We start from the raw sequence: 27986 nt of genomic DNA, 5'->3' as shown, positions 1-27986 counted from the left end.
CCCATCGTCATCCCTGCCCTGCCATCCTGAGCTCCCTTCCACCCAGGGCTTATCTGAGCCCCTGTGCTCAGGTGGTGCTCTCTCTTCCTTCTCAGGATCCTCACAGCATGGTTCTTTAAGCCCGTACTTTCCAAGGGCTTCTACCACTCAGCACAAGCATACGCTCCACTCTTCCTCTTACCTGTGTCCTTGTCTCCTTTAGCTCTCATCCTATATCTTTATTTTTCTTGAAACAGCTTTATTGAGATACAACTCACATACCTTACAATTTACCCGTTTAAAGTGTACACCTTGATGGTTTTTAGTATATTCCGAGTTGTGCAACCTTCCCTACAATACGTTATGTATTTCTTTCTTTACACAGCCAGATAGCTTGCTAAAGGGCTGGACATGGTGTCTCCTATCTCATCTCCCATTAATTGATAGCACACTGCATTCAGTCCTCTGCTTCTACCTCTGCTCTAGCGTAGATCACCAATGGTACTCTAAAGGCACATCCTTGACCTTCTCTACCTCAGTAGTATTGAATACCATGTTCTATATACATTCAATATATTCTATGTTAGATACAACTTTATCTGTCTGCCTATCTATCTATCTATCTCTATGTATTATATGAGCTCCACCCAAATATTCCACAAATACTCAAATACAACATATCCAAACCTACCCCTCTCACCTCTCCCCAGCCCGTCTCTTCAACCTCAGTTAATGCCACCACCATCTACACAGTTATCCAACTGGATGCCTGGGAGTTGTACTTGATTCTTCCCTTTCCCATGACCCCCAGTCTAACAAGTTGACAAGTCCTGTCATTTCTACTACTGACTTTAAAAAATATATATATCTTTATTGGAGTATAACTGCTTTACAATGTTGTGTTAGTTTCTGCTGTACAACAAAGTGAATCAGCCATATGTATACACATGTCCCCATATCCCCTCCCTCTTGAGCCTCCCTCCCACCCTCCCTATCCCACCCCTCTAGGTCATCACAAAGCACTGAGCTGATCTCCCTGTGCTATGTGGCTGCTTCCCACTAGCCACGCATTTTACATTTGGTAGTGTGTATATGTCGATGCTACTCTCTCACTTCATCCCAGCTTCCCCTTCCTCCACTGTGTCTTCAAATCTGTTCCCTACGTCTGCGTCTTTATTTCTGCCCTGCCGCTAGGTTCATCATACCTTTTTTTTTAGATCCCATATATGTGCATTAGCAACCCGTTTTTGCTTTTCTCTTTCTGACTTACTTCACTCTGTATGACAGCCTCTAGGTCCATCCACCTCATTACAGATAATTCAGTTTCGTTCCTTTTTATGGCTGTCTACTACTGACTGGATCTGCCTCCTCCCCCATCTGTCACCACCGCCTTATTCTGGCTGTCTCATCCCCGTCTTGGACTGTAGGCCTCTAACAAGTCTCTGCTTTCGTTCTCAGTCACTACCCCTCATTCTTCATGCAGCTCTGAGTGCCATCTTTCTCAGTAACAAATCTCAACTGCTTATAATCTCTCAATGTCTTCTCCATTGCCAAAGAAAAAAATCCAGACTCCTCACTGAGATAATCAAGGTCCTGCATGACTTAGCTCCTGTTACTTATCCAGCCTCATTCCCCACCACACCGACAAACACAACCTTTGAACCAGACCCATGGAACTCTTGCTAGTTTCTAAAAGCACCATCCTGTCACCTAAAAGCACCTAAGAGGGCCTCCCTGGTGGCGCAGTGGTTGGGAGTCCGCCTGCCGATGCAGGGGACACGGGTTCGTGCCCCGGTCCGGGCAGATCCCACGTGCCGCGGAGCGGCTGTGCCCGCGAGCCATGCCCGCTGAGCCTGCGCGTCCGGAGCCTGTTGCTCCGCAACGGGAGAGGCCACAACAGTGAGAGGCCCGCGTACCACAAAACAAAACAAAACAAACAAACAAAAAAAGCACCTAAGAGCTCCAGACCTTGGGTATAAGGTCCCTACCATCCTTCCCCATACTGTTTGCCAAAAAAACCTTGATGTTTCCTTTAAGACTCAACTTAAACTCTTAAACTTTTGCTGACAAATTCTCAGGTTCTGCTCCCATAGAATTGGGTACCCTTTTCTCTATGCTGCTCTGTACTCTATATGGACAGCTCTCAAAGCATCTATAAGCAGTCTGTGATTTTCTGTTTACATTGTCTCTCTCCTTGAAGGCAGGGACCGTGCACTATTTGTCTTTGTATCTTCTGTGCCTAGTGATATCGGGCACCCAGGAGGTGTTTGATGTGTATGTTCAGAGTGAACTGAGGAAATGAGTGAAGGGTGCCATAAGGGTGGAAGTGCTTTACTTTGTATCATGACTATGGGGCTGAGTGTTGTAGAGCAGGCTCTAACATGTCTGTTATTTCTGTCATTTGGTAAACCACATTTTAAGATAGAATTATTAATGTGAAAGGAAACTCTACTGTAGGTGAGGTGATATTCTCTTTTCCCACCGACCTTAGTCTACATTTTAACGGTAAGCGGGGGCGGGTGTGTGTGTGTGTCAGAGGACTTTGGTTCTCAATCTAATGGGGACAGCTGGAGTCCTAGTGTTTCAACATGGAGTGGAGTCTGACCTTCTCCTCCCACTTCTGACGTGGCTGTTGCTACTTGGCCTAGAACTGGTGAGGCTCCCAGCTCTCTTCTGGAATATTGAGGCCCTGTCATTACTTCTCTCCTTTCCCAAGCATTGGTGACCTCAGTAACCCTCAGCCCTGAGATCCTGGACGGTAACCAGCTGGTGATCATTGTGGGAGTTATCTGTACCACTATCCTGCTGCTTCCGGTTCTGATATTGGTTGTGAAGAGGACCTATGGGAATAAGAGGTACAGGGCTGCTCCCATCTCTTGGGCTGGGGGGCTGGAGATGCCTCTAGCCTGAAGTGGAAGAGAGTGATAAGGCTCTAAGTGTGCCATTTTCACAGAAGGGGGTGTTTTAAACCAGAATCATCTGTGGTTACCACATTAGACGTCATCGTATAGTGACCCCACCCCCTTTGCTCACTGTTATCCTGAAAGGCCTTGCACATCCCCACACCATCCTCATTTTACAAAGATTACAAAGACTTACAAATGTTGGTCCAAGTAGAGCACAATTAAGAGTGTAAATCTTATGCAAGAACCGTAATGGTGCTATTCAATGCCTGAAACGATTTTTGAATTGTCCACAGTATGTATATACTTCGTAGAGAAGCTCAGACTTTGAGGATTGTCAGTGGCTTTATCTGAAGGACCACATTTTAATTATGAGAAGCTACTTTTGAATGAATGGCCTCAGGTCCTAAATTATTTATTGTTGAAATGTGTTTTTAAAGGCTTGAAATTCTACCAGTACCTCAGAAATACACCGATGCTCTGGGCACGGGCACTAGTGTTTCACTGGCTGTTGGCAGGCTCATATCCTTCCGTTTATCCAACTATTGATGAACTATGTTGCTAGGGCAAATTGACTCTCTTTTTGAAATAGTGTCAATGGGCAAGAACCCCCATTAAGACTGAGGAGTGCTGACTTTTGGGACTCCTTTCCCCATGGGACATGTATTATCCAGAAACTGCTGCTGCCTGCTAGGTTTGCACTTGACTCCCCGGGGGCTCTCTGACTTGGTTTTGAGCTTGAAGGTCTTTGCTTTGGGCATGTGGACAGCACTGAACCAAGAGTTAGACAACCTGGCTTTCCCTATCAGCTCACTTCCCTGCTCTGGGCCTCAGTTTCCCTCAAAATGAAGAGCAGCATTTCCATGTCTGTCTACTAGTTTATTCTAAAGAAATAGTCGGACGGATGTGCCGAGACTTGTGCATAAACGTGGTTGCTGTAGCAAAGATTATAATTAAAAACGGAAATCATTCTCAGTGCCTGTCAGAAAGGTAATGATTCAATGAATTGGTATTCCATTCAATGAAATACCGCATGGCTCTGTATGTAATGATGGAGAAAGATGTCCGAGGAGTAGTATTATACAATATATAGAATGATCTCATTTTAATAAAAAAGCATATTATGTAATTCTCTCTTCAGCAGCATATATACTAAATATATTTTGTGTGAGTATACTTATGCTTGCATTGAGAGAGGTTTGGAAGGATAATTCTAAAATGTTAATAGTGCTATTTGAGATAAAAGAAAAGGTGGGTGCTAGGAGGGTAGGGAGTTTACTGGGGCTTCAATTTCAGACTGTCTACATTTCTGTATTATTTGAGTTATTTTACAATCAGAGCATACAACTTTATAATCAGAAAATACGATTAAAATATTTCTACTCTGAGTCCAAAGTATATACATTCCTTTCTAGCTTTAACCCTGGTTGTTGTTGTTATTTTTCTTTTCTCGCTCCACCTTAGGCCAAAATAGGAAAGAAAGGAAGCCTACTTAGTGGCAAATGCAGAAGGCAGATGGTCGAGCGATCAAAGGCCAAGGGCAGGGAAGGGGCCGGCGCTCCCAGCCCTGGGTGTTTGAGGGGATAATTCTGCTTGGCCTCCTCCCTGGAAGAAAGAAGCCGGAAGCCTTTGAACCGGTGTCTCGCTGAGCTTCTGCTGCTCCCTGCTGGCTCAGCTCCATCTCCCCAGTCCTTGGAAATGTTAAAATCGAATCCCATGGCCCCTCTCTATTAATTCACTTAAAATTGTTATGGGCAGAAAACTTGTTAGTGTGACAATAGAGAGGTTGAAGCTGTCGTTCAGCCTAAACTATCTCCAGATGCCTTTCTGCTCTCGGTGAAAGACATGCATCTCTCAGATCTCAAGCGGAGCTGGGTAGCTTGGGCTGTAGGTGTCTGGGAGTAGTTCCTAACCTGGGGTCTCTCTCTTCATAAAACTCTGTGTGGTCTCATGTTGTCAGCCTTGGATATACGGTGCTGGCTGGGTAATTCCACATGCTTTTCATGCCTTTGCAGTTCAGTAACTTCCACGACCTTGGTCAAAAGCCTGGAGAACACAAAGAAGGCAAATCCAGAGGTAAGAGAAGAACTCTGCCATTTTGCTGCTGTGCTCAGTGAGGGCAAGGTGGAGGCTGCTCCAGGATCCAGGTGGTGTGAACTGTGTCTCACTCATCGTTATGTCTCGGCGCATCCAGTGCCTGGCACAGAGCAGCGGCTCAGAAAATCTCCATCACTGCAATGAGTCCCTGGGAGAGTGAGTGGCGTGGGGCGGACAGGGCCAGTCCAGCAGCCCAGTACATCCTTGGAGGACCCTGGGAAAGTCCCAGTTCAAGCCCAGCTCTGCCACCTCCCTGAGCCTCAGTTTTCTCATCAGTAAAATGAGTTTAAGGACAAACGTATTTGCCCCGTTGTAAGGTTCAAATAACATGATGATAGGCAAGTGCTTTGTAATCTATGAGGCATGGTATCAATATAAAGGATGATTATGTCCATTCCAGAGTTAAGTGAAGGAGTTAATTGTTCAGATTAAATATTCGGGGACCTTTAGAAAGAGAGGATCAAGAACTTTTTCAACCATATTAGTTGTGATAAATAATTGCTACCAGGGACTGAGAAATGGATTAGTTTCCTTGAACTCTTTTTTTCCCCTTTTGTTCTTTCTTTTCTTCCCTCCTCCTTCCCTTTTTCCCCCTCCCTCCCTCCTTTCTTCCCCCCTTCCTTCCTTCCTTCCTTCCTCCCTCCCTCCCTCCCTCCCTCCCTCCCTCTCTCTTTCTTTCTCTCTCTCTCTTTCTTTCCTTTGAAAAACTCCTCTTATCATATTTACCTTTCCATCTTTTGGGCTGTTTGTGACCCAAGAGTAGGATTTTCTCACAACATAGTGCAGGGGACTCCAGAAGTCCAAGACTTTGTCAGTGGATGATATCACTTCTCCAAATAGTGACAGGAGTGGGAATCACAAAGCACCTCTGTCCTCACAGATGTGAAGTTCAGTGAGGGCTGTTCCTGGCATATAAACTGTCTGGAAGAGGTGATGACAGTTAGCTGCTGATGGATGCCGTCCTGCCATGACTCTAATTAGGAGGAAATAATCACAAAGTACAAATAATTTGGCAAGATAAGAATTTTCTGCTGCTACCTCAATGCCCATCCAAACAAAGATGTTTGATTTTTTTTTTTTGGCCACGGCATGCAGCACGTGGGATCTTAGTTCCCTGACCAGAGAGCGAACCCGTGCCCCCTGCATTAGGAGCGTGCAGTCTTAACCACTGGACCGCCAGTGAAGTCCTAGATGTTTGGCTTTTGAACCAAAGAATTTGGTTCTTAAGATAGTGCTCTTTGCTGATGAGCTAATTTTCTTAATTTCCAGGAAGTCTGAGGACTGGAGTATCGTGACCTATGATAATTCTCTAGCTCTTAGTAACCCTCTGACCTACTGATTTTGGTGGTTGATGCCCTGGAGAACCCCTGTCCCCTTGAAGAGTGGTAGATAGCCTTTTCTCTGGCGTGTAAGACTCACTGAGTTTTAGGAATATTTACATGATTTTCTCCCCTCTAGAAACATATCTACTCCTCAATAACCATGCAAGAGGTGACTGACGAAGAATCAAGCGGGAAGTCAGAGGCCACCTACATGACCATGGTGAGGAATATTCTGGGTCCAGCCAAGCCAGGCATCTGGAGGCAGAAAAAGGAGCTGGGAAGGATATGGCAAACTCATGGGGGATGCACATTGCTAGGTCCCCTGGGGAGGCCACTCTGCTGAGGGCAGAGATTTTTCTAGGTAGTAGGAAAGGGTGAGAAGCTGAAGCTCTGCTGGATAGAAAAGTAATATCAAACTTGTCCTTGTACCCGATTTCGAGTATTATGAGTATCTCTAGGGCTGGAGAGGATTGATCTTAGAGGCAAAAGGAAGTGCCTTCATGAGGGTAGGCAAGATCTCTGCCTCATCGGTACAATACTGGTTTAACACATCATAGTAAGGAGGGGGCTGTAAGATCCTTGCACAAGCATCGTGTCACAAGGGATGGTTTTCCTTCCTTTCAAAAGGTGCCTTCCAACTCTTAGATTTTTAAATTCTGTGACTTATTATACCTTGACATAATCTAATTGCCGGCAAGGCTTCATGCTGAATTTCATGTAATAATACAGAGTCTGATCCCTACTTTCTCTTTGCTCAACTGTCCAGGGAAGTCCAGCACCTAAAAAAGAAGGACAAAAGGACTGAGCTGGCGAGAGATATGATGCTATTTGTAGACTAATGATAGGCACCCCAGCCATGGAGGGAGCCGTGTTCTGCTGGGTTCAGGAAGGCTGGCCTCCTCTGTTTATAGGATGATGGCTTGTGTTTGTTCCTGTCACACCAGCGCTAAGGACACATGACTTCCAGATAATTACAGCAGAGAAAGGTTCTGCCAGGGAAGTGTGAGATCAGAGCCCTGGCCTGGCTCCACCAAGGGAAACATAAGCTCCCCTCTGAAGTCGAATATAGTCATTCCCCTCCCCCCATCCTTCTCCTGTTATAGCCGTGTGGCGCTACAGTGACTGCCGGAACCTCATCTTAGAGACCTGCTGATACAGCTGCACAGTGGCTGCTGGGGAGTGTCAGCCACCTGGGTGGTACTGTTTGCAGATAGCCTGTGGGGCAGAGATGATGGAGGAGGGAAAGCCAGCTTTAAAGCCAGCTTCCCCATGTTCACTGCCAGGTGCTTGCGATTTAAACTTTGCAGAAAATGGCAGCCCTGTCCCCTTGGAACGGTTTCAATAAAGCGAGTGTGATGAGAGGCCAGGGCCACAAACTCAAAGCCCTTCAGGGGTTGTCAAGTTATTTTAAAACACTATGTACCAAATTAAACAAGCCCGTGGGTGAATTCTGGCCTGCGGACCACTTGTTTGAGACCTCAGGTAGGGAGGTGTTATCTGAAAGAGAGCAGGGTAACAAAGAACCTTTGCTTCTTGATTAAATTTACTTAAATGAAGGGAGCACCACGCCGTGTCCCCTTTCTGAGGCTGTATAGCACAATGGTTAAGATCACAGGCTTTGGAGTTGGACACACCAGGGTCCAAATCTTTACCCTGACTTAGAAGCTAGCTCAGTCTTAGGCAGGTAACTTAGCTTCTCTGAACTTCAGTTTCCTAATCCTTAATGGGAATAATAAAACCTATCTCTCAGGTGGTAAGGATCAAATGAGACAGTGCATGTGAAATTCAGAATTGGGCCAGACAGATGGAAAGAGCTCAATAAATGGTAACTATTATGATTGAAATGCTTCTTACAAATGTGCTTTGTTTCTCTCTCCCCACAGCACCCAGTTTGGCCTTCTCTGAGGTCAGCACCAACTAGCCCATCTGACAAAAAGTCAGATGGGGGAATGCCAAGGACAGAGCAAGCCTTTTGAAAAGAAGGGGGAGTTCCCTTTGCCCTTGGCCGTGGCACAGACTCTCTCTTCCTTGTGTCCTGAGTCCATGTCAGACCCCCTGCCCTCCAAGTCCTCCTCCGGCCTCATTGCTTGGGCAAAGGACTGAAGACGGAGGGCTTGAAGCTTGGCAGAGAGATGGGACAGCTCTGGAGGAACAGGCCCTGATTAGGGGGAGCATGGACTTGGTCCCTCTGGAGCGGGACACTGGCCCTGGGGACCCTGACTGAGCTGCCCCAGAGGCCGCAAGCATCCCATCAGGTCAGACCCTCTGCTTGGACGGTGCTCTTTGTGGATGGTTACAGGGAAGAATCACAGAGATAAAAACCAACCCAAATGATTTCTTTGGCCAGTTATCCCTAAATAAATGCAGTTTGTGGAAATCATCCTGTGTTTCTACCCTGGCTGAGGGGCAAGTGGAGTCTTGGTGAGGAATCTATGGTCTGGAACTCCTGAAACAATTGAAGTGACTGGAGGAAAGCCCCGCTGTGACTTACACACTGGGGTTTTGAGGGGGTGAATGGGGTTGGAAGTGGGGTATGAATACAGCTCTTTGATTTAACGCAGTGCTTCTTGATTCTGGCTGGGTTTCAGAGTGGCTGGTGGCTCTTTGCTGGGCTCCACCAGAGGTGTTCTGGTTTGGAATTCTTGGGTGGAGCTGGGGCACTTGCCTTTTACAAAAGTGACACTCATGCGTCGCCAAAGCGGACAGCCACTGATTTAACTCTTGGTCTGAAATGTGAGGCTCCCTTACCTTTGGGTTACTATTGTAAGATTTAATGAGGTTAGTTTTTAAAATCCTTTGGTTCTGAACTCCTGTTTCTAGTCTGGGCCCAGCTCAGATCTCCTCGTCTTTATCCCCACAGGGCCTTCCTCATTCTCTGCATCCCACTTTTCCCTCTTAGCCATTCAGGGCCTGGGTAAAGAGCCGGTCTTTTGTGGGTCTCTGATTTCTGATCCAATCTTAAGTGAGCTGCATTTTTAAAAATTGGAGTATAGCTGCTTTACAATGTTGTGTTAGTTTCTGCTGCACAGCAGGGTGAATAAGCCACATGTATACCTACATCCCCTCTTGGATTTCCTTCTCATTTAGGTCACCACAGAGCATTGAGTAGAGCTCCCTGTGCTATACATTCTGGTCTCATTAGTTATCTGTTTTACACATGGTAGTGTATATATGTCAATCCCACTCTCCCAATCCATCCCACCCTCATCTCCCGCCTTGGTATCCATACGTTTATTCTCTACATCTACATCTCTATTTCTGCTTTGCAAATAAGTTCATCTATACCACTTTTCTAGACTCCACATATATGCATTAATACACAATATTTGTTTTTCTCTTTCTGACTTACTTCACCCTGTATGACAGTCTCTAGGTCCATACACGTCTCTACAAGTGACCCAGTTTCGTTCCATTTTATGGCTGAGTACTATTCCATTGTATATATGCACCACATCTTCTTTATCCATACCTCTGTCGATGGGCATTTAGGTTGCTTCCATGTCCTGGCTATTGTAAATAGTGCTGCAATGAACATTGGGGTGCATGTGTCTTTTTGAATTATGGTTTTCTCCAGATATATGCCCAGGAGTGGGATTGCTGGGTCGTATGGTAGTTCAATTTTTAGTTTTTTAAGGAACCTCCATACTGTTCTCCATAGTGGCTGTATCAATTTATATATCCACCATCAATGTAAGAGGGTTCCCGTTTCTCCACACTCTCTCCAGCATTTATTGTTTGCAGATTTTTTTTTTTAAAAAAAAATTTATTTATTTATTTTTGGCTGTGTTGGGTCTTCGTTTCTGTGCGAGGGCTCTCTCTAGTTGCGGCAAGCGGGGGCTACTCTTCATCGCGTTGTGCAGGCCTCTCACTATCACGGCCTCCCCTGTTGTGGAGCACAGGCTCCAGACGCGCAGGCTCAGTAGTTGTGGCTCACGAGCCTAGTTCCTCCGCGGCATGTGGGATCCTCCCAGACCAGGGCTCAAACCCGTGTCCCCTGCATTGGCAGGCAGATTCTCAACCACTGTGCCACCAGGGAAGTCCCTGCAGATTTTTTGATGATGGCCATTCTGACCGGTGTGAGGTGATACCTCATTGTAGTTTTGATTTGCATTTCCCTAATAATTAGTGATGTTGAGCATTTTTTAACATGTTTGTTGCCCATCTGTATGTCTTCTTTGGAGCAATGTCTATTTAGGTCTTCTGTCCAGTTTTTGATTGGGTTGTTTGTTTTTTTGATATTGAGCTGCATGAGCTGTTATGTTTTGGAGATTAATCCCTTGTCCGTTGATTCATTTGAAAATATTTTCTCCCTTTCTGAGAGTTGTCTTTTCCTCTTGTTTGTGGTTGTCTTTGTTGTGCAAAAGCTTTGAAGTTTCATTAGGTCCCCTTTGTTTATTTTTCTTTTTCTTTTCGTTACCCTAGGAGGTGGGTCAAAAAAGATCTTGCCACGATTTATGTCAAAGGGTGGTCCACCTGTGTTTTCCTCTAAGGGATTTATAGTGTCAGGCCTTAGCTTTAGGTCTTTAATCCATTTTGAGTTTGTTTATTTATTTATTTATTTATTTATTTTTTATAATTGGTTTTCTAAATTTAGATTTTTTAAAAACATCTTTATTGGAGTATAGTTGCTTTACAGTGGTATGTTAGTTTCTGCTTTATAACAAAGTGAATCAGCTATACATATACATATATTCCCATATCTCTTCCCTCTTGCGTCTCCCTCCCTCCCACCCTCCCTATCCCACCCCTCTAGGTGGTCACAAAGCACGGAGATGATCTCCCTGTGCTATGTGGCTTCTTCCCACTAGCTATGGGTTTTACATTTGGTAGTGTATATATGTACATGCCACTCTCTCACTTTGTCCCAGCTTACCCTTCCCCCTTCCCGTATCCTCATGTCCATTCTCTAGTAGGTCTGTGTCTTTATTCCCGTCCTGCCTCTAGGTTCTTCATGACCATTTTTTTTTTTTACATTCCATATATATGTGTTAGCATACGGTATTTGATTTTCTCTTTCTGACTTACTTCACTCTGTATGACAGACTCTAGGTCCATCCACCTCACTACAAATAACTCAATTTTGTTTCTTTTTATGGCTGAGTAATATTCCATTGTATATATGTGCCACATCTTCTTTACCCATTCATCTGTCGATGGACACTTAGGTTGCTTCCATGTCCTGGCTATTGTAAATAGAGCTGCAATGAACATTGTGGTACATGACTCTTTTTGAATTATGGTTTTCTCAGGGTATATGCCAGTAATGGTATTGCTGGGTCGTATGGTAGTTCTATTTTTAGTTTTTTAAGGAACCTCCATACTGTTCTCCATAGCGGCTGTGTCAACTTACATTCCCACCAACAACGCAAGAGAGTTCCCTTTTCTCACACTCTCTCCAGCATTTATTGTTTGCAGATTTTTTGATGATGGCCATTCTGACTGGTGTGAGGTGATACCTCATTGTAGTTTTGATTTGCATTTCTCTAATGATTAGTGATGTTGAGCATCCTTTCATGTGTTTGTTGGCAATCTGTATATCTTCTTTGGAGAAATGTCTATTTAGGTCTTCTGCCCATTTTTGGATTGGATTGTTTGTTTTTTTGTTATTGAGCTGCATGAGCTGCTTGTAAATTTTGGAGATTAATCCTTTGTCAGTTGCTTCATTTGCAAATATTTTCTCCCATTCTGAGGGTGGTCTTTTTGTCTTGTTTATGGTTTCCTTTGCTGTGCAAAAGCTTTTAAGTTTCATTAGGTCCCATTTGTTGATGTTTGTTTTTATTTCCATTTCTCTAGGAGGTGGGTCAAAAAGGATCTTGCTGTGATTTATGTCATAGAGTGTTCTGCCTGTTTTTTCCTCTAAGAGTTTTATAGTGTCTAGCCTTACATTTAGGTCTTTACTCCATTTTGAGTTTATTTTTGTGTATAGTGTTAGAGAGTGTTCTAATTTCATTCTTTTACATGTAGCTGTAAGTGGAGCTACATTTTTGAAGGGTTTCCTTAATTCTGCAAATATCAAGAACCCTCTATAACACACTCATCATTATCTTTCTCTTTTACCAAAGGCCCTGAGGTCTCCACTTGGAGGCCTGAAGCCTCTTTTTGTTCAGCCATGGCTAAGAGTCATTAAATGTCTCCTTCTCACCTGTCAGCTCTCAATAAGGAGTATGTCAGTAATTTATAGTATGTGAATTGAAGGCAATAGCCTGTCCAAGACATACCAGAGAGGGGACATGTGTTGACATGATAAGGAGAGGGGGGAGGAGGAGTCTTTCATATACTAAGAGTTCATGGGAAGGAAGTGGTTTCATTTCTGGGCTATAAGGTAACATGCTCTCCTGGGCTAAGGGGCCCTTTTCCATTTCCTCAATTATTGTTTTCATAGGATGATGACCTTCAGGATACCGAGTGAGATGGATGGATGGTGATTGTACATCTGTTGCTCTGGGTAGAAGGGGAGACTTGGGATAAGAGCTGGAGGGTGGGCTGGGCAGCTTCTCCATATGTTCCTTCCTGCAGAGGATGCTTTCCCCCAGGAAGTGTGGGCATGCCCCTCCAGAGTTTGACTTGCCCACATCAAATCTGAATTCGATTCATCCAAGGTTTGGCTTCCATTCTAAGGAGGAGGAAGAGGAAGCCCACCTCTCTCCCACAAGCCTACCTCTCCACAAATCTTCCTCTTATACACAGGCATGGAGTCAAAGTTGAGAGTGCAAGTCCACAGCTGTCAAATATAATTTTGCCCCAAACGAAAATAGCCCTGCAAGGGACCATGGAAAAGACCTGCTTGCTCCCTCATGCCCTTCGCCTAGGGGTGGTTGTCTACTACATCCAGGGCCATGAAGGCATATGGCGTAGGGAATGGCCTCAAGGTCAAATAGGCCTGGTTTATATCTTGCCTCTGCCTCTTACTCTCTCTTCAGTATTGCAAAGTTTATGCCAATTCTTTGAGGCTATTTCCCAGATATAAACTACATTGTGGGGACTCAATGAGGTCAGTTAGGGGCTGGAGCCTGGTCTGGGCCCTCCAGCCTCTTCCAGTGTGTTTCCCCCAGTGGATTTGTCTTCTGATGATTCAGTCCCCATCTCCCATTAATTTTTATTTCTATGGGCAGGAAGCCCTTGCAACCCTAAATACCTAAGTCCCTCTTCCCATTCAAAGAAAGAGTTAGGGAGCTGAGCTCAGGGAAGGGCTTTGCATAGCTCCAAGGGGTGACATTCTGAAGGGTATGAAACCTGATGGAGATGGAGCAAGCTGGATCTCCTGGTAGATCCAAGCAGTTTTGTTACTCAAATTCGTAGTATTTTAAGTCTCTAGGACACCAGATGCTCCCATATTCAAAGGCTTCCAGAAGCAAGCAGGCTTTTGCCAACAGAAAGCAGCATAAGTGTAGAGGGGGTGGGGCCACCCAAGAATAATGGATAATCTGGCACCCTCAGAGTTTGGCTATTGGAATTGAAAACAGTTCAGCCTGTCTGTCCACTGCGGACCTGCAGAAGATGTGCCTCCTATTAAAGGCTACAGCCTTCCGCCAGCCCTTTGGTCTTTTGTTTCTCTTTGCCACCCCACTCTTTCTCCTTCTGGCTAGCCCATATGCTTGCATGTCTATACTGGCAATTTTCTTTTATAAAACGCTAGCTCTGTGTGTGTGTGTGTGTGTGTGTGTGTGTGTGTGTGTAAGGGGTCACACTGCCACTGATTTGGCTCAGTTGCTTAGACCCAAAGAACCTTAGGTTGCAAGTTTTATCCCAACACAGACCAGTTATCTTCTTACTAAGAATAAACAAAATTTCTCAAGACTCCTGACCTTCCGTCCTGGCCAGCTGGTTTGCAAATGTGGTTTGGTCTTCCTCAAGGGAGATCAGGCGATCCATTACCACTTCTATAAAGCCCAACTTTCGAAACACCCCTTCTTTATCAAAAAATAAGGGAACTTGGAGTTTTCACAGAAAGCTAAACCCTTTCTTATTTCATAGGTGGTGAGAGCAATAGTGATTTACTCGTCCCAGAACTTTCAAAGCCCTTGTCTGAACTCCATATCATATGTTCATGGCCTTCTGAGGTTGGGTGCCATCTTGTCTACCCATCCACGTCTCTCATTTTTTTTTTTTTTTTTTTCCGTGACAGGAACCCTCTGCTCCATATACCTTTTTCTTTTGTGCTTCTGAGCCTTTGCTCTTGGTGTTCCCCTGCCTGGAATTCCCTTTTCCTTCTTGCCTGCCCAAGTCAACATTCCTTCAAGGCCCTGCTTGAGTCTCGCCTGGGTGATCTCCTATTTCTCACATCTTCCTAGATGTCTCTACACTTACCAGATTTTATCTTCTGATGTTCTCTAATTGTTTCATGGGTGTGAGGCTTTCTTTTCTGCGAGAGATCTTAAACTCTTAGAGATCCTGTTTAGGTCTTTTCTGTGAGCTTTGCAGCATCTGACTCCATGTGGGACAGTCCCTTGTTGAATGGAATTCCTAGGGTGTGGAGTGGCTGGACCTGGCTCCCAGTCCTGGTTCTACCACACTTTGGCTGTGAAAGGTCAGGCTGTTGGAGTTTCTGCTGTTTCCCCAGATGTAAAATAGACATTCATTCATTCATTTTCATCTGCTCAGGGACCAGTAGTGGCCCAGCACAAACTAAAAAGAATAAGACACAACCCCTGTCTTTAAGAAGCTACAGTCTAGTTGGGGAGATAAGATGTATAAACAAAAAATGACAATACTCCCTGACTCGGGCAACCCAGGTGTACTGTAGATGGGAATTGGTACATTTGTCTCTCTATTTAGAAGGTAAGCTCTCAAAGGGTGAGCTGTATATCACTCGTTTCTGGGTCTCTGGTTTCTAGCCTAGTGTCTGGCACATAGGGGACATCAAATAGATATTTGAGTTTGTTGACTGAGGGAATTGATAAATGAGTGAATAGACCCAGGGTCACAGCAGCAGAGAGAGGAGAGGTATGTAGGTACGACAAAGAAGGGGTTACTTTGTAGCAGATTTTTGAAGAAGGGCTAGGAGCTGGCTGAGTAGACAAGGGAGGAAGGGCATTCCTAGAAGAGGAAACTGCAAAGGCAGAGACACCACGATGTAAAGCTCTATGCGGGGTAAGAGAAACCTCGCCTGGTGTGGAATGGCTTGGGAAGGGCCCGGGCAGAGGAGAGAGGTGAGTGAGATTGTTATCCCTGAGCAGGCCGCCGGTTGCTCTGCCCATTTACCCCTAAGTTTGTTCCTGCTTGCCGGTGCCTTCTCCCCAACCCCGCAAACCTGGCCTCTGCGTTGCCCCTTGTTCCTGGGATGCGAACCTTTTAGTATTAGCTGAAGGTGTTACTTCTCAAACTTTACTGTGCTCAAGAAACACCTAAAGATCTTGTTAAAAATGCAGATTCTGATTCTTTGGGTCTGAGGTGGGGCCTGTGGCTGTACATTTCGAAGGAGATCCCAGGTGATGCTGAGGTTGCTGGTCCAGTAAGGCAGTGGTACTTAGGGAGCCTCTTTGTAGCTTCAACCACGAATTCCAAAGGCAAAAGGAAGCTACCTTCCTTTAGATTATTTGTAACAGTCTTCCCCAGCAGGGTAGGTAATTGAGTGTTGTCTAATAAAATCTTCACGGTTGAATGGCACTGGGTAGAAATGCCGAAAATAGGGCTTCATTTCCCAAATGGCCAGTCTTCAGCGGTGGCGTCTTCATTCTGCAAGAGACCTCTTCAAGTTTCTGCTTCCCACACTTTTATTGGCTCCTGGCGAAAGCGTGTTCTTTTGGAGCAAATGGGCATCTGGAGGCCCGCGTGAGTTGAGGGGAGGTTCTGGGGTAGCTCTCCTCCCGACTCACCCTGCCAGGGTGTCTCTCCCCTGATCTGACGCCTTCTGACCCTTGGTCCTGGAGGGCTGAGTTTGACAAAGTCTATAAAGTCATATACTTGGTTTCTCTTAGCCAAATTCTGGATTGAGGCAAAGGAACTTCTGGATCCCCTTCTTGTCTCAGATGTCCCCAAAACAGAAGCATCTGGACCCAGTGTGAGACCAAGTGAGCCTGGTAATCAGCTTCCCTGGGCCTCACAGGCAGGCTCAGCTGCATTAAGAAAAAGGAGGAGGCCGGCTATGTCAAACCAAAACTCTCGGGCCGACATGGTGCTGCAGACCTGGCCGAGGGGCTGTGCGGGAGCCAGGGCACGGGCTGGTACCAATCTATCTCTCCGGGCACACCTGCGAGCCAGGCCACTGCTGACAGCGGAGGAGGCCTGGGGCCTGAGGGTTGTGGCCACCGGAAGACACTTTTCTCCCTAGGCTGCCCCGTCTCTTCTTCTCTGATTTTCCTTCCCTTGGGCTGTGAGTTCTGTGAATGCATGAGCCAGAGGCAGCCAGACTCTGGGGAAGTGACAGAGGAACTTTGGCGACAGAGTCTGTGCAAGATGCAGGCATGGACAACCACCTCTGGTGTGGAGAAGCACAGAGGCCTCCTCTCCACCTTTCTGCCTTTAGCAACTGCAACCCAAATTTGGCCCACTTCACTCCTCCCCAGCCTAGGACAGCCTCAGCGGCCTCAGCTAGATTTTACTGCCTTCACGATGATGTGGACGATGTCTCACTCCTCTCCAAATTCATTCATTCATTCATTCATTCACTCATTCAGGGTGCCCCCGTGCAGCTATGCAGCACTTGTTTATTGAGTGTCTGCTTTGAACCAAGCACTGTGCTGGCCTCTCATTTGGTTCCTCCATGCCCTGCCTCTTAGCGCCTTCTTTTACACACACACACACACACACACACACACACACACACACACACACACACACACACATGCAGAGGCCCCTTGCTTCATCTAGTCCAGTCTTCTCTTCCCTGTGTCTCTAAACACCCCAAGGGAAGGTGTCGTGTCTCCTCCCCTTGGCAACAGGCGATGTGGAATACTGGACATACCCAGTGTTTCACACAGACCTCAGTTTGAGTCCTGGCTCTGACTCTGCCCTTAACTATCCTAGGTAACTTGAGTGGGTTAGTCCCTGTCGGCCTCTGTTTTCTCATTGCAATTTAAAAAAAAAGAGAAGAAATCACCTCTTCCAGGCTTACAATTAAGTACAAACTTTTAAAGACTTGGCACAGAGTTAATGCTCTAAGATGTGGGTGGCTCCCTCCTTGCTGCATCAGTGGCCCATCGCAAGTGCATGTAGTGGCGACATGAGAACCTGTGTTCTCCTCAAATGTCGTCCCAGAGGAGTGGGGGTCACCTTATCTGCTTAGGGCCACGTGGGTACTCCACCCCAAGTTCTCCTACTTGTGACACTAGCCTATTGTTTTCTCCCTTTTTCAACATCTGTTGAAACAACCAGTTTCAACATCTGGTCTTGTGTCACCTACCTCCCCCCGACTTTTTTTCTTGGAATATTTTAAAGCAAGTTTCAACCATCGTATCATTTCACCTATAAGCACTCCAATGTGTATAATAGATAAAGATGTTAAAGAACATAACCACAAATTTTTTTTTTTGGCCATACCATGGGGCATGTGGGATAATAGTTCCCCGACCAGGGATCGAACTCGCGTCCCCTGCAGTGGAAGCGTGGAGTCTTAACCACTGGATGGTCAGGGAAGTCCCAACCACAAAAAATTTTTAACGCTCCCCTCACCAAATCAAGAATTATTCATTAATATAATCTAACACCCAGTCCATATTTATTTTCTTCCCAATTATCTCAACAATGTCTTTTTACTGTTGATTTGATTGAATCAGGATTCCCCAAAAGTTCATGTTACAAATGACTGTAAGAGCTCTCAGGTATTTTTACACCAACCTGCTGTTCTGTTTTCATTGGAAATGCTAGAAAAATGAGGAAGTTCTTACTTCCTGAAAGTCTCCCACCTCACTTCCCTGAACCCTTTTCAAACAAAACAAGAACTAGCATCTCCTTTTTTGGGTGTTTTTAAATGACAAAAAGAATTCACCCCTCACAGCAGCTTTGAAATAAATGGGTTCCTCAAACAACTTTCCAACTCCAACAATCATCCAAGTGGAGAAGAAAGGCAGGCCATGCTTTAGTTCTGGTTTTGGAGGGTAAAAATTTCCGAGGAACTTTGCTCTTTGCAGACAAATTTTTTTATGCCCTCCCACCTGCTTTTCGAAATCCACCAACCACAAAATTTACTCCATCCACTTTTTTCTCTCTCCCTTCCACACTCCCTCTCTCTTTTTAGCAGCAACATACAAGCCGGCCATATTAGAGAGATGGAAATAAAGCTTCCTTAATGTTGTATGTGTCTTTGAAGTACATCTGTGCATTTTTCTTTTAGCATCTAACCATTCCTCCCCTGTAGCCCTTGGCCCCTCAAATCACCCTCTCCCTATCCCACCCGACTAACATCTCAGTCTCTGAAAATGCACAAAGATGCCTGGCTACCTCGCCCTGCCTTCAGTCTCACGGGGCTCAGTCTCTTTTTCTCTTTGGGTAAGTTAGACTGCACATCTGCATGCTTCTGAGGGTACAGAAGTGCAGCCGCAACAGGAGGAGGATGGGGGCCGGGGGCAGGAAAGAAGACATCGCTTGAGCCTCCCTTCGGCGTTGTCCTTGGGAAGGGAGGCGCGGGGATGGGGGGAGATGTGGCTGGGGACTGCATAACGCTGGGACGACTTGGTCGCAGAAACGTTGGGTCAGGGGATCTGAGGGTTCCTTGGAGGTGTCAATTGTCAAGGGAGGTGATTTTTCTTTGGATTTCCCTGAAATCGACGTATGTGGGGCTGGGGGCCGAGGGTAGGCTGATGTGCAGAGCCTCTTCATGGATTTTTTCTTTTAGCTGCTACAGATCTCCTGGGACTTAATGCTCCCTTAAGGGGCTTCTTCTGTGAACCTTGATCTTTGGAATCTGGTGGATTTAGGATGTCAGAAAAGAGTGTACGGGGGGAGTAGAGGGGCAGAAAGTTGAGTCTGGGTCTGGCTTCCTGGAAATCTGTACCACCGATTTGTTGCAGTGTGTGGAGGCGTAGGTGGGAAGCAGGCTTGAGGAGTGATCTCTGCATTGGGAAGAGAACTGCTGAAGCAGGCACTGACGGAGAAGCTCTCTGGCTTGGGCCAGATGGAGTGGAGGAGGGGTCAGGTGAAGGGATCAGGGAAAAAAAAAAAAAAAAGGGAACACATGAGTGTGGTTGTGGCCCTTTGGATCACGTCTCTGAACTGTCCAGCCCCACCTTGCCGACTGTCAAGAGATCCAAATGCTAATTTCATACATGGCCACTTAGGGACTTCCTGGTGGGTAGGTGGGCTAGGGAGTCACTTGCAAGCCTGCTTTATAAGTAGTCTCCTTCTTGCTCTTAAACTTACTCATTGCTGGCATAGCAATTGAGGATCCAGTCCAACGGCTGTCAGTGGGAATATTCCCCATCACAAAGTTTCTCTCTCCCTCCTTCTCTCCCTCTTTTTCTCTCCTTCTCTGGCATGCTGTGCTGGATATTGGGCTGGAGTGCTAGAGACAGCCCAGGGTCCCTGGCAGCCTGCACGATAAGGCCTGTGAGCTTTGCTGAGTTACTGAACATATTAACAACAGAGCAGGAGTGTTAGGGAAGCTCAGGCAGTAGAGACAGCATGAGCCTTGGACTAGATCTGGGTTTAAAGCCACCTTTGTCATTTACTTCATACTATCAGCAAGTTACTCCCCTCTGAGCTTCAGTTCTTTCCTGGGTGAACTGGAGAATACCTACTGCCTGGGTTTTTTGTGAGTCTGGCACATAGCAAGTGCTTAATAATAGCTACGCTTTATGAACTCTTTTCACGTGCCCACGCGCTGTGTATCTTGTTTAGTCTTCACGGCAACTGGTAACCGCATGGGGCAGATACATTATGATCCTCACGTTACAGATGAGGAAACAGGCACAGAGAGGTTAAGTAACTTGCCCAATAAGGTCACAGTAGTTTAAGGGGAGCTGAGATTTGAACCCCTGGTTGTCTGACTTCACCTCATTCTTTTTCTTTTTTAACATCTTTATTGGAGTATAATTGCTTTACAATGGTGTGTTAGTTTCTGCTGTATAACAAAGTGAATCAGCTATACGTATACATATATCCCCATATCCCCTCCTTCTTGTGTCTCCCTTCCACCCTCCCTATCCCACCCCTCTAGGTGGTCACAAAGCACCGAGCTGATCTCCCTGTGCTATGCGGCTTCTTCCCACTAGCTATCGGTTTGGTAGTGTATATATGTCCATGCCACTCTCTCACTTCGTCCCAGCTTACCCTTCCCCCTTCCCGTGTCCTCAAGTCCATTCTCTAGTAGGTCTGTGTCTTTATTCCCGTCCTGCCTCTAGGTTCTTCATGACCATTTTTTTTTTTTTTACATTCCATGTATATGTGTTAGCATACGGTATTTGATTTTCTCTTTCTGACTTACTTCACTCTGTATGACAGACTCTCAGTCCATCCACCTCACTACAAATAACTCAATTTCGTTTCTTCTTATGGCTGAGTAATATTCCATTGTATATATGTGCCACATCTTTATCCATTCATCTGTCGATGGACACTTAGGTTGCTTCCATGTCCTGGCTATTGTAAATAGTGATGCAATGAACATTGGGGTGCACGTGTCTTTTTGAATTATGGTTTTCTCAGGGTATATGCCCAGTAGTGGGATTGCTGGGTCATATGGTAGTTCTATTTTTAGTTTTTTAAGGAACCTCCATACTGTTCTCCATAGTGGCTGAACCAATTCACATTCCCATCAACAGTGCAAGAGGGTTCCCTTTTCTCCACACCCTCTCCAGCATTTATTGTTTGTAGATTTTTTGATGATGGCCATTCTGACTGGTGTGAGGTGATACCTCATTGTAGTTTTGGTTTGCATTTCTCTAATGATTAATGATGTTGAGCATTCTTTCATGTGTCTGTTGGCAATCTGTATATCTTCTTTGGAGAAATGTCTATTTAGGTCTTCTGCCCATTTTTGGATTGGGTTGTTTGTTTTTTTGTTATTGAGCTGCATGAGCTGCTTATAAATTTTGGAGATTAATCCTTTGTCAGTTGCTTCATTTGCAAATATTCTCTCCCATTCTGAGGGTTGTCTTTTCGTCTTTATGCTTTCCTTTGCTGTGCAAAAGCTTTAAGTTTCATTAGGTCCCATTTGTTGATGTTTGTTTTTATTTCCATTTCTCTAGGAGGTGGGTCAAAAAGGATCTTGCTGTGATTTATGTCATAGAGTGTTCTGCCTATGTTTTCCTCTAAGAGTTTAATAGTGTCTGGTTTGAGTTTATTTTTGCTTCACCGCATTCTTAACCACTGAATTCTACTGCCCCCGATACTTAAGAAATGATGCTGCTATAGTAACAATAATTTGGATCAAAGAATCTTAAGTACAGGCAAAAGAGGGGAGTTGGGTGAGTGACCAGTGTGCAAGGAAATGAGGATGGAGGACAGGCAACATGTTTGGGGAGTTAGGGAGAGCTTCCTGCAGGAGGGAGAGCCTTATCTAAGTGAAGAAAGCAAGGGGGCTCGGGGACCAGGACCAGGGTGTGGCTTAGACGAAGATGGAATCTAGGGTGAAGAGGTCAGGGCATGCGGGCTGTGAGGCGGTGGTGGGAGGAAGCTAAAGCCTCTGCAAACCTGGATGGGGAGAGGGTGCAGGAGTAGGGACCTTGAACTTGAACTTGATTGGTGCTGTGATGAGAAAGGCCCTGGTACTCCAAGGCCGAGGGCTCAAGTGGACAATGGAACCTTGGTGGTTGTAGCAGCATCAGTCCCCAAGATGGAGGGATGTCCCAAGTGACAAGGGAGGGGACTGAGACCGGGCCTGGGCTTGCGAGGATGACTACAGAGCTGACAAAGGGACAGGGGACAGCTGGCCAACCTGCTGTACACACGACAGAAGCACATGGGACTAGTTTTCAGTTAGAAGCAATCCAAATGATTGGTTTTCCTTAGAGTTTTTCTCAAAACTCTTGGCTCCACGGTCACTGGCCTGGTTACCAAAGTCTGGGTTATGTTAGGCGAGGCTTAGAAAGTGGAGTCCGGTCCTCACTCAACCCCTCTGCACACGGACACACAGGGGAAAACGCCTTCCCTTCCCTCTCCAGACTTTTATCGAGTGCCCACTGTGTGTCACATGCTGTTCCAGGTCCAGGGATGCCAAGATAAATAAGAATCAGCTCCCCAGAGCCTCCCGAGGGACTAGGGAACATAAACAAAAAATAGTAATGCAGCATCCCATGTGCTGTTAGCAGCTAACATTTGGTGGGGGCCGACCATGAGCCAGGCACCGCTGTGAGCTTTATGTTTTAGTATTCAATCCTCACAATGGCCCCAGGAGGTAGGGCCTATTGTTGTCTCCCATTTTACGGATGAGGAAACTGAGGTGCTGGGAGGTGAACCATCTTGCCTAAGATCAGACCACGGTGCTAGAGCGCTGGTCTTGGCCACTATGCCATTCTGCTTCCCGGTCTGGAAGTGACAGAAACCTCCCGGTCTGGGGAGAGGTCACGGGCACTGGAGAAGCTGCCACGGGGGCGATGCCTTGTTAGCTGGGATCTGCGGGGTAAGCAGGAGGGCTCAGGGGCAGCAGGGTGAATGAACTTTCCAACCTGCAGCAAAAACACGTGCAAAGGCATGGAGGAGTGGAAGAAGGCGGCGTTTTCAGGAAAGTAAGAACTCCGGGGTCACTGGAGTGGAGGAAGCGTGAAGGGTTGGGAGCAGGACAGGAAATGAGGCTGGGATGCTGGATGGTCCCAGATGGCAAAGGGCTCAGAAGCCCAGGAGCCTGGACGAGATCCTGAAAGCAGCAGGGAGCCAATGGCGATTGGGGATGAGGGGTGACAAGGACAGGTGCTCTCCTGGCTGCATGGGGGTGGCCTGGCCTGGGAGGGAGACCTGAGGTGGTGGGTCTGAATGGTAAGGCAGCCCAGGAGTTGGGCTGCGTGTCACAGTCACCTGGGTGGCAGGGGCTGCCCTGGGACACAGCGTGCTCCAGAAGGGTGGGGACTAATTTCTCTGCTTAGACAAACTCTGTTCTTTTGTTTTTAACCAGGAAAAAAATTAACCTACCTCATAGGTTGCTGTAGGGTTGGAAAGAGGCATGAAGAGAATTAACTTCTAGTCTGTGTAGGAAATAGTGTTTGACAGGAGATGAGCAAATTTTTGTGATCTCTGCAAGACGGGCCAGTTAGAAAAGTATATGACATGGGGCCTGAGGTGCCCAGATACACCTTAGAGAGAGTGAGGGGCCCTGGGCATTGGTGAAGTTTTGGAACTGAGCTCAAAAGCCACATCCTTACGGTACCCTTGTTGAAACATTTCCTTTCTGTGAGTTGGAGATCAGAGACTCAGTCTCCAGACCTGGTCCCAAATGGGAAAACCAGGAAGATTGTGAGCCCCCCCTTGTATGGAGGTTCCTTTAAAGAAGACCATTCCCCTCTGGCCAGCCTGACTGCCTGGGGGCTGACATGGGGGCTGGACCTGCCATGTAGACAGCAGGAGGACTGAGCCCTGGGACCCCTTGGTACAAAAATCACCCCCTCACCCAGCCTCCACCCCTCAACCTGCTGTCTAGAGCCTGGCAGCCAGGCAGCCTGGGTTCCAATCTAGCTTTGTCACTTACCAGCTGTGAACTTGGGCTATTCATTTAACATTTTTGTGCTCCATTTCCCCACTTGGAAAGTGGGGGTGATAATAGGGTTGCTGTATTAAATGAGGTGATATCTGTAGGGTATGTAAACAGCGCCTGGCACACAGTAAGCACCTTGTCGTTACTATGAAGTCCCTTTGTGGCCCTAGTCGTGGATTTGGCTAATTTCCCGAAGCAGCAGAGCTCATCAGGAGCCCAGGATTTTGCTCACAGCTCTGTCCTCGTTGCATGATGATTTCCTCATCTTTAATGAGGGCCTGGATTGGTGAAAGGCCTAAGGCCCTTGCCCTGAGCTGGGACGCTGGGAGACCTCAGGCGGAAGTGGGCGCTGTACTGGGAGTCAGGAACCGTGATTCGGGACCCGGCTTGTCCCTACCTGCTGTGTGTCTCTCTCAGGCCTCACTTTCCTCGTTGGTAAGATGATGGAGCTGGATCTACAATTCCTGAGGTTCCCCCTGCTTTGGTGACTCCTGTTCCTCTCTCTGCAGTTGGGACTTGACGGTTGACCTCTCTGACCACTAGAGGGCACACGTGTCCGCCTGGTGCCTCCTGCAGGCTGTGCCATAGCGAGGCGGGGAAGGAGCCGCATTGCACCTCTCAGTCTGCCCCCCTCCTGCTGGCCAGAAAAGGCCCCTCACTCCCCGGGGCCCTGCCCTCCCGCACAGCAGAGCGCTAGCTCCTTCAAGTTGGAGGCAGCTCCTGGTAGGGTTCAAGTTCTGTCTCTGGAGTGATGTTGTGGCCTGGGGAGGGACAGAGGCAGGGATGGGTCAGCCAGATGTGTGGGACCTACTTCCTAATGCCACTTGGAGGCTCCTTTTGCTCAGGTGCCCTGGGAAGGTCGCGGAACTTTCCCAGGGAAGGTGCTAGAGAAGCAAGGTGTTCCTGGGATGTGAGGTAAGCTCAGGACAAGGCCCTGCCGGGCTCCTTCCCTGAAGATACCTCCGCCTCTGCAGAGCGGGGGCGGAGATGGCATTTTCAGCACACCTCCTCCTCGCCTGGCGCTGTGCTCAGTGCTTTCATAACGCTGTGAGAGCGAGGAGATGGGAACTGGGCTTTGTTCTCCTGGGGCTGCCGCTCAGCCTCTCCAGTTCATATTTCCCTGATGAGCACTTCAGCACACCTGGCCTTGCAGGTGGAGCCGTGCGCCTGTCCCTCCATCTAGGGCTGGGTCCTGACCTCCCTGGCCAGCAGTTCAGAGCATCTCCTGTTCTTAAGTCCTGCCTGCTGGCCCTGGCCACTCATCCGAAGGGATGAGCCGAGTGGAAGGGCTTCGCTATCCCTGCTTCCAGGCTGCAGTGCTGCTGTTCCTGGCGTGGGGCCCGGCAGCTTTGCACAGCGGAATCTTCTGCAAAACGCGAGCCCTGTGCAATCCGGGGGAATTCCAAGGGGCTGCCCTGAGGGGTCAGGCTCCAACGTGGCCCTGCCTAAGCCCTTCCTGCTTAGGGGGCAGAACTTGAGGAGAATTTAGGCTACCCTTTGCCTTATTTTTATTTTGTATTTTTATTTTTGGCTGTGCCTTGAAGCTTGCGGGATCTTAGTTCCCCCATCAGGGATTGAACCCCGGGCCACCGCAGTGAAAGTGCTGAGTCCTAACCACTGGACCGCCAGGGAATTCCCCTACCCTTTGCTTTACATATTTTATCTTATTTAATTATTACCGTAACCCCAGGAGGCAGGTATCATCAGCTGTGTTTTACAGAGGAGGGGCCCGAGGCTCAGAAGATGGAGGAACTTGCCCACGTTCTCCCAGCCGATAGAAGGCAGAGCTGGGATTGAACCACATCTAATGGGGTCTCCGTGCCTCCTAGCTGCCCCCCTGCCATCCCCCAGCGGCTTCTTCTCTCACTCAGAAGAATAGTGCCCCGGTCCTGGCCTAACTCTGGGACCTCAGCTCTCTCCAGTTGCCCCCTTGATCACTCTGCTGGTCGTGCTTCAGATACGTGATGCTCATTCCAACCGCTGGAACTTTCCTCTCGATGTTCTGCTGCCTTGCATTCCTTCAAAATTTCAAATGGCTCCTCACTCCTTCACTTTAGTGGGGGGCCGCCTACAGGGCAGCGCTCGGAGCAGCTTTCCCTGACCACCCGATGTCAAACACACCCTGCACCTTGCTTTATGTTTTACAGCCCTTGCCTGTGAATCAACAGCTAAAGTTACATTATTTCTTTTCCCTGTTAATGTCTGTCCCCCTCCCTAGGATATAAGCTCCATGTTACAGTACCTCTGCCTGCCTCCATCACAGCAATAATCCCTGGGGCCTAGACTGAGTGCCTGGGGCACAGGAGGTGATTTATAAATATTTGGTAAATGAGTGAATGAATGATTGATACTGAGCATTACTGCTTCTCCTTTATAAAGAATATTCATCTTTTGGGATGAGGTTTTGACCATATTGGCAGAGAATTTTAGAATTCAGCCCAGGGCTAGGGTGAGGGGAGTGCAGTGCCTAGGGTGCAAAATTTAAGGAGGTGTTTGCATGACCCTGAGGGTGGGCACCCCCTTAAATCTCGTGCCCAAGGCTTTCTGCCCCTCTGTGGGCAGGGGGTGGGATGGGCACTGCAGCTTCAGCTGGGAGGGCTTCGGCTCACTCCCCTCACCCTAGACTCTGCCCTGCTTGGAATGTCAGAGTGGGATGGGCCTTCTCACGCCACACACCCAGGGCTCCTGGACCAGGTCCAGTGTTCCCCAGAGGATTCTGCACCCTGCTGTCCCTGCAGCCTGTATCAGCTCCTTGCTGCGGTGTGTCCAGGCCTGGCATCTCCAAAAGGGGCTCCTGTCCTTGCAGACCCATCAGTTGATCCCTTCGAATTGTGCCTATTCTTCTGGGGCATCTCTTCCTTCCCGTTGCTCATCTGCTGTCCCTGCCAGGAGCCTGAGGAAGAGAAGGGGGCTGGGCTGGGCTGGGCTGGGCATATGGCTTGACTCTTCCCCGCGGTATAGAGAGCGAGGCCTTCTGTATCTGCATCTGTCCTCAAGGCTGCCTGCCCCCAGGGGACACTGCAGCTTCAGCTGGAAGGGCTTTGGCTCAGCCGAGATGGTTGAACGTGGTGGGAAGGAGGGGGAACCGAGGCCAGCACCGTGCAGCCCCTTGTCCAAGCCATCAGGTGGCCATGACAGGCCTGTGGCAGGACAGCCAGATGGAGGGAAGGCTTGAGGCCATCTCTCTGTCCCTGGCTTGACAGGTGATGTGCTCTCTCTCCACCCCAAGGGCCACATCAGTCACCGCTTAGGAGCTTTGCCCACCCCACTCCACCCCACCCCTAACTTCAGCCATAAGGGACCCCGCCAGCTGTCCTAGCTCTGCTCCGCTCCCCACCAGATGCAGAGGCTTGCCCCCCCCCACCGGCCTTGTCTGCCAGAATCCTCACCAGCTTGTGGCTTTGTCCACAGTGCCACCAGGGAGGAGCATGGAAGTCACAGTACCTACCACCCTCAACGTCCTCAATGGCTCTGATGCCCGCCTGTCCTGCACCTTCAACTCCTGCTACACCGTGAACCACAAACAGTTCTCCCTGAACTGGACTTACCAGGAGTGTAATAACTGCTCCGAGGAGATGGTGAGTTCTCAGATGGAAGTAGGGGTGGGGGAGGCAGGAGCCCCACAGCGTGAAGCTCCCCTTTCCCACCACCTGCCCCTGCACTGTACCAGGACCCTAGCATACCCTGGTGGGCTATCTGCTCCTGAGGGCATTGGCAGAGGTGTGCTGTCATGGCTGGGTGGCCCTGGGAGGGTGACAGAGATCTAGAGGTGACTGCCTCTCTTCCAGGTAGAAGGGGCATCCTGCTGTCCTTGCAGCTCCTTGCTCACGCAGCCCCCTATCCTGTCGCCTCCTGCCCCCCCAGTTTCTCCAGTTCCGCATGAAGATCATTAACCTGAAGCTGGAGCGGTTCCGAGACCGCGTGGAGTTCTCAGGGAACCCCAGCAAGTATGACGTGTCAGTCACGCTGAGAAACGTGCAGCTGGAGGATGAGGGCACCTACAACTGCTACATCATGAACCCACCCGACCGCCACCGCGGCCACGGCAAGATCTACCTGCAAGTCCTCATGGAAGGTGAGGGGCTGCTGGGGCCCTGCCCATTCCCACCCAGCTACTCTCCAGCA

The 27986-nt window shown here is 47.8% G+C and overlaps 2 protein-coding genes across 23 annotated transcripts in view; both read left to right on the top strand.

The window, feature by feature from the left end:
- Positions 1-8678, top strand: part of JAML (junction adhesion molecule like) — a 40795-nt gene extending 32117 nt beyond the window's left edge. For 16 of the 17 annotated variants that reach the window (XM_022558987.3, XM_089915614.1, XM_089915611.1 and 13 more), the window contains 4 exons: positions 2696-2834; positions 4898-4958; positions 6438-6521; positions 8185-8678. In XM_022558987.3, the coding sequence (XP_022414695.2) occupies positions 2696-2834; positions 4898-4958; positions 6438-6521; positions 8185-8277 (377 nt within the window). In that variant the 3' untranslated portion in view covers positions 8278-8678. Of the gene's footprint in view, positions 1-2695; positions 2835-4897; positions 5136-6437; positions 6522-8184 lie in introns of those variants that run through there. The other variant, XM_089915615.1, reaches the window with a different exon arrangement.
- SCN2B (sodium voltage-gated channel beta subunit 2) overlaps positions 8445-27986 on the top strand; it is a 36881-nt gene continuing 17339 nt past the window's right edge. The window contains exons 1-4 of one of the 6 annotated variants that reach the window (XM_089915625.1): positions 8790-18731; positions 19164-19169; positions 27210-27439; positions 27726-27936. In XM_089915625.1, the coding sequence (XP_089771751.1) occupies positions 18668-18731; positions 19164-19169; positions 27210-27439; positions 27726-27936 (511 nt within the window). In that variant the 5' untranslated portion in view covers positions 8790-18667. Of the gene's footprint in view, positions 8557-8789; positions 18732-19163; positions 19170-26082; positions 26186-27209; positions 27440-27725; positions 27937-27986 lie in introns of those variants that run through there. The other 5 variants (XM_089915621.1, XM_089915623.1, XM_022559112.2 and 2 more) reach the window with 5 other exon arrangements.

Source organism: Delphinapterus leucas, chromosome 7, assembly GCF_059928025.1.
Source record: "Delphinapterus leucas isolate spDelLeu-1000000601 "Yukka" chromosome 7, BTC_Dleu_Yukka2, whole genome shotgun sequence".
Classification (NCBI taxonomy): domain Eukaryota; kingdom Metazoa; phylum Chordata; class Mammalia; order Artiodactyla; family Monodontidae; genus Delphinapterus; species Delphinapterus leucas.
This window is presented reverse-complemented; position numbering and strand designations above follow the sequence as displayed.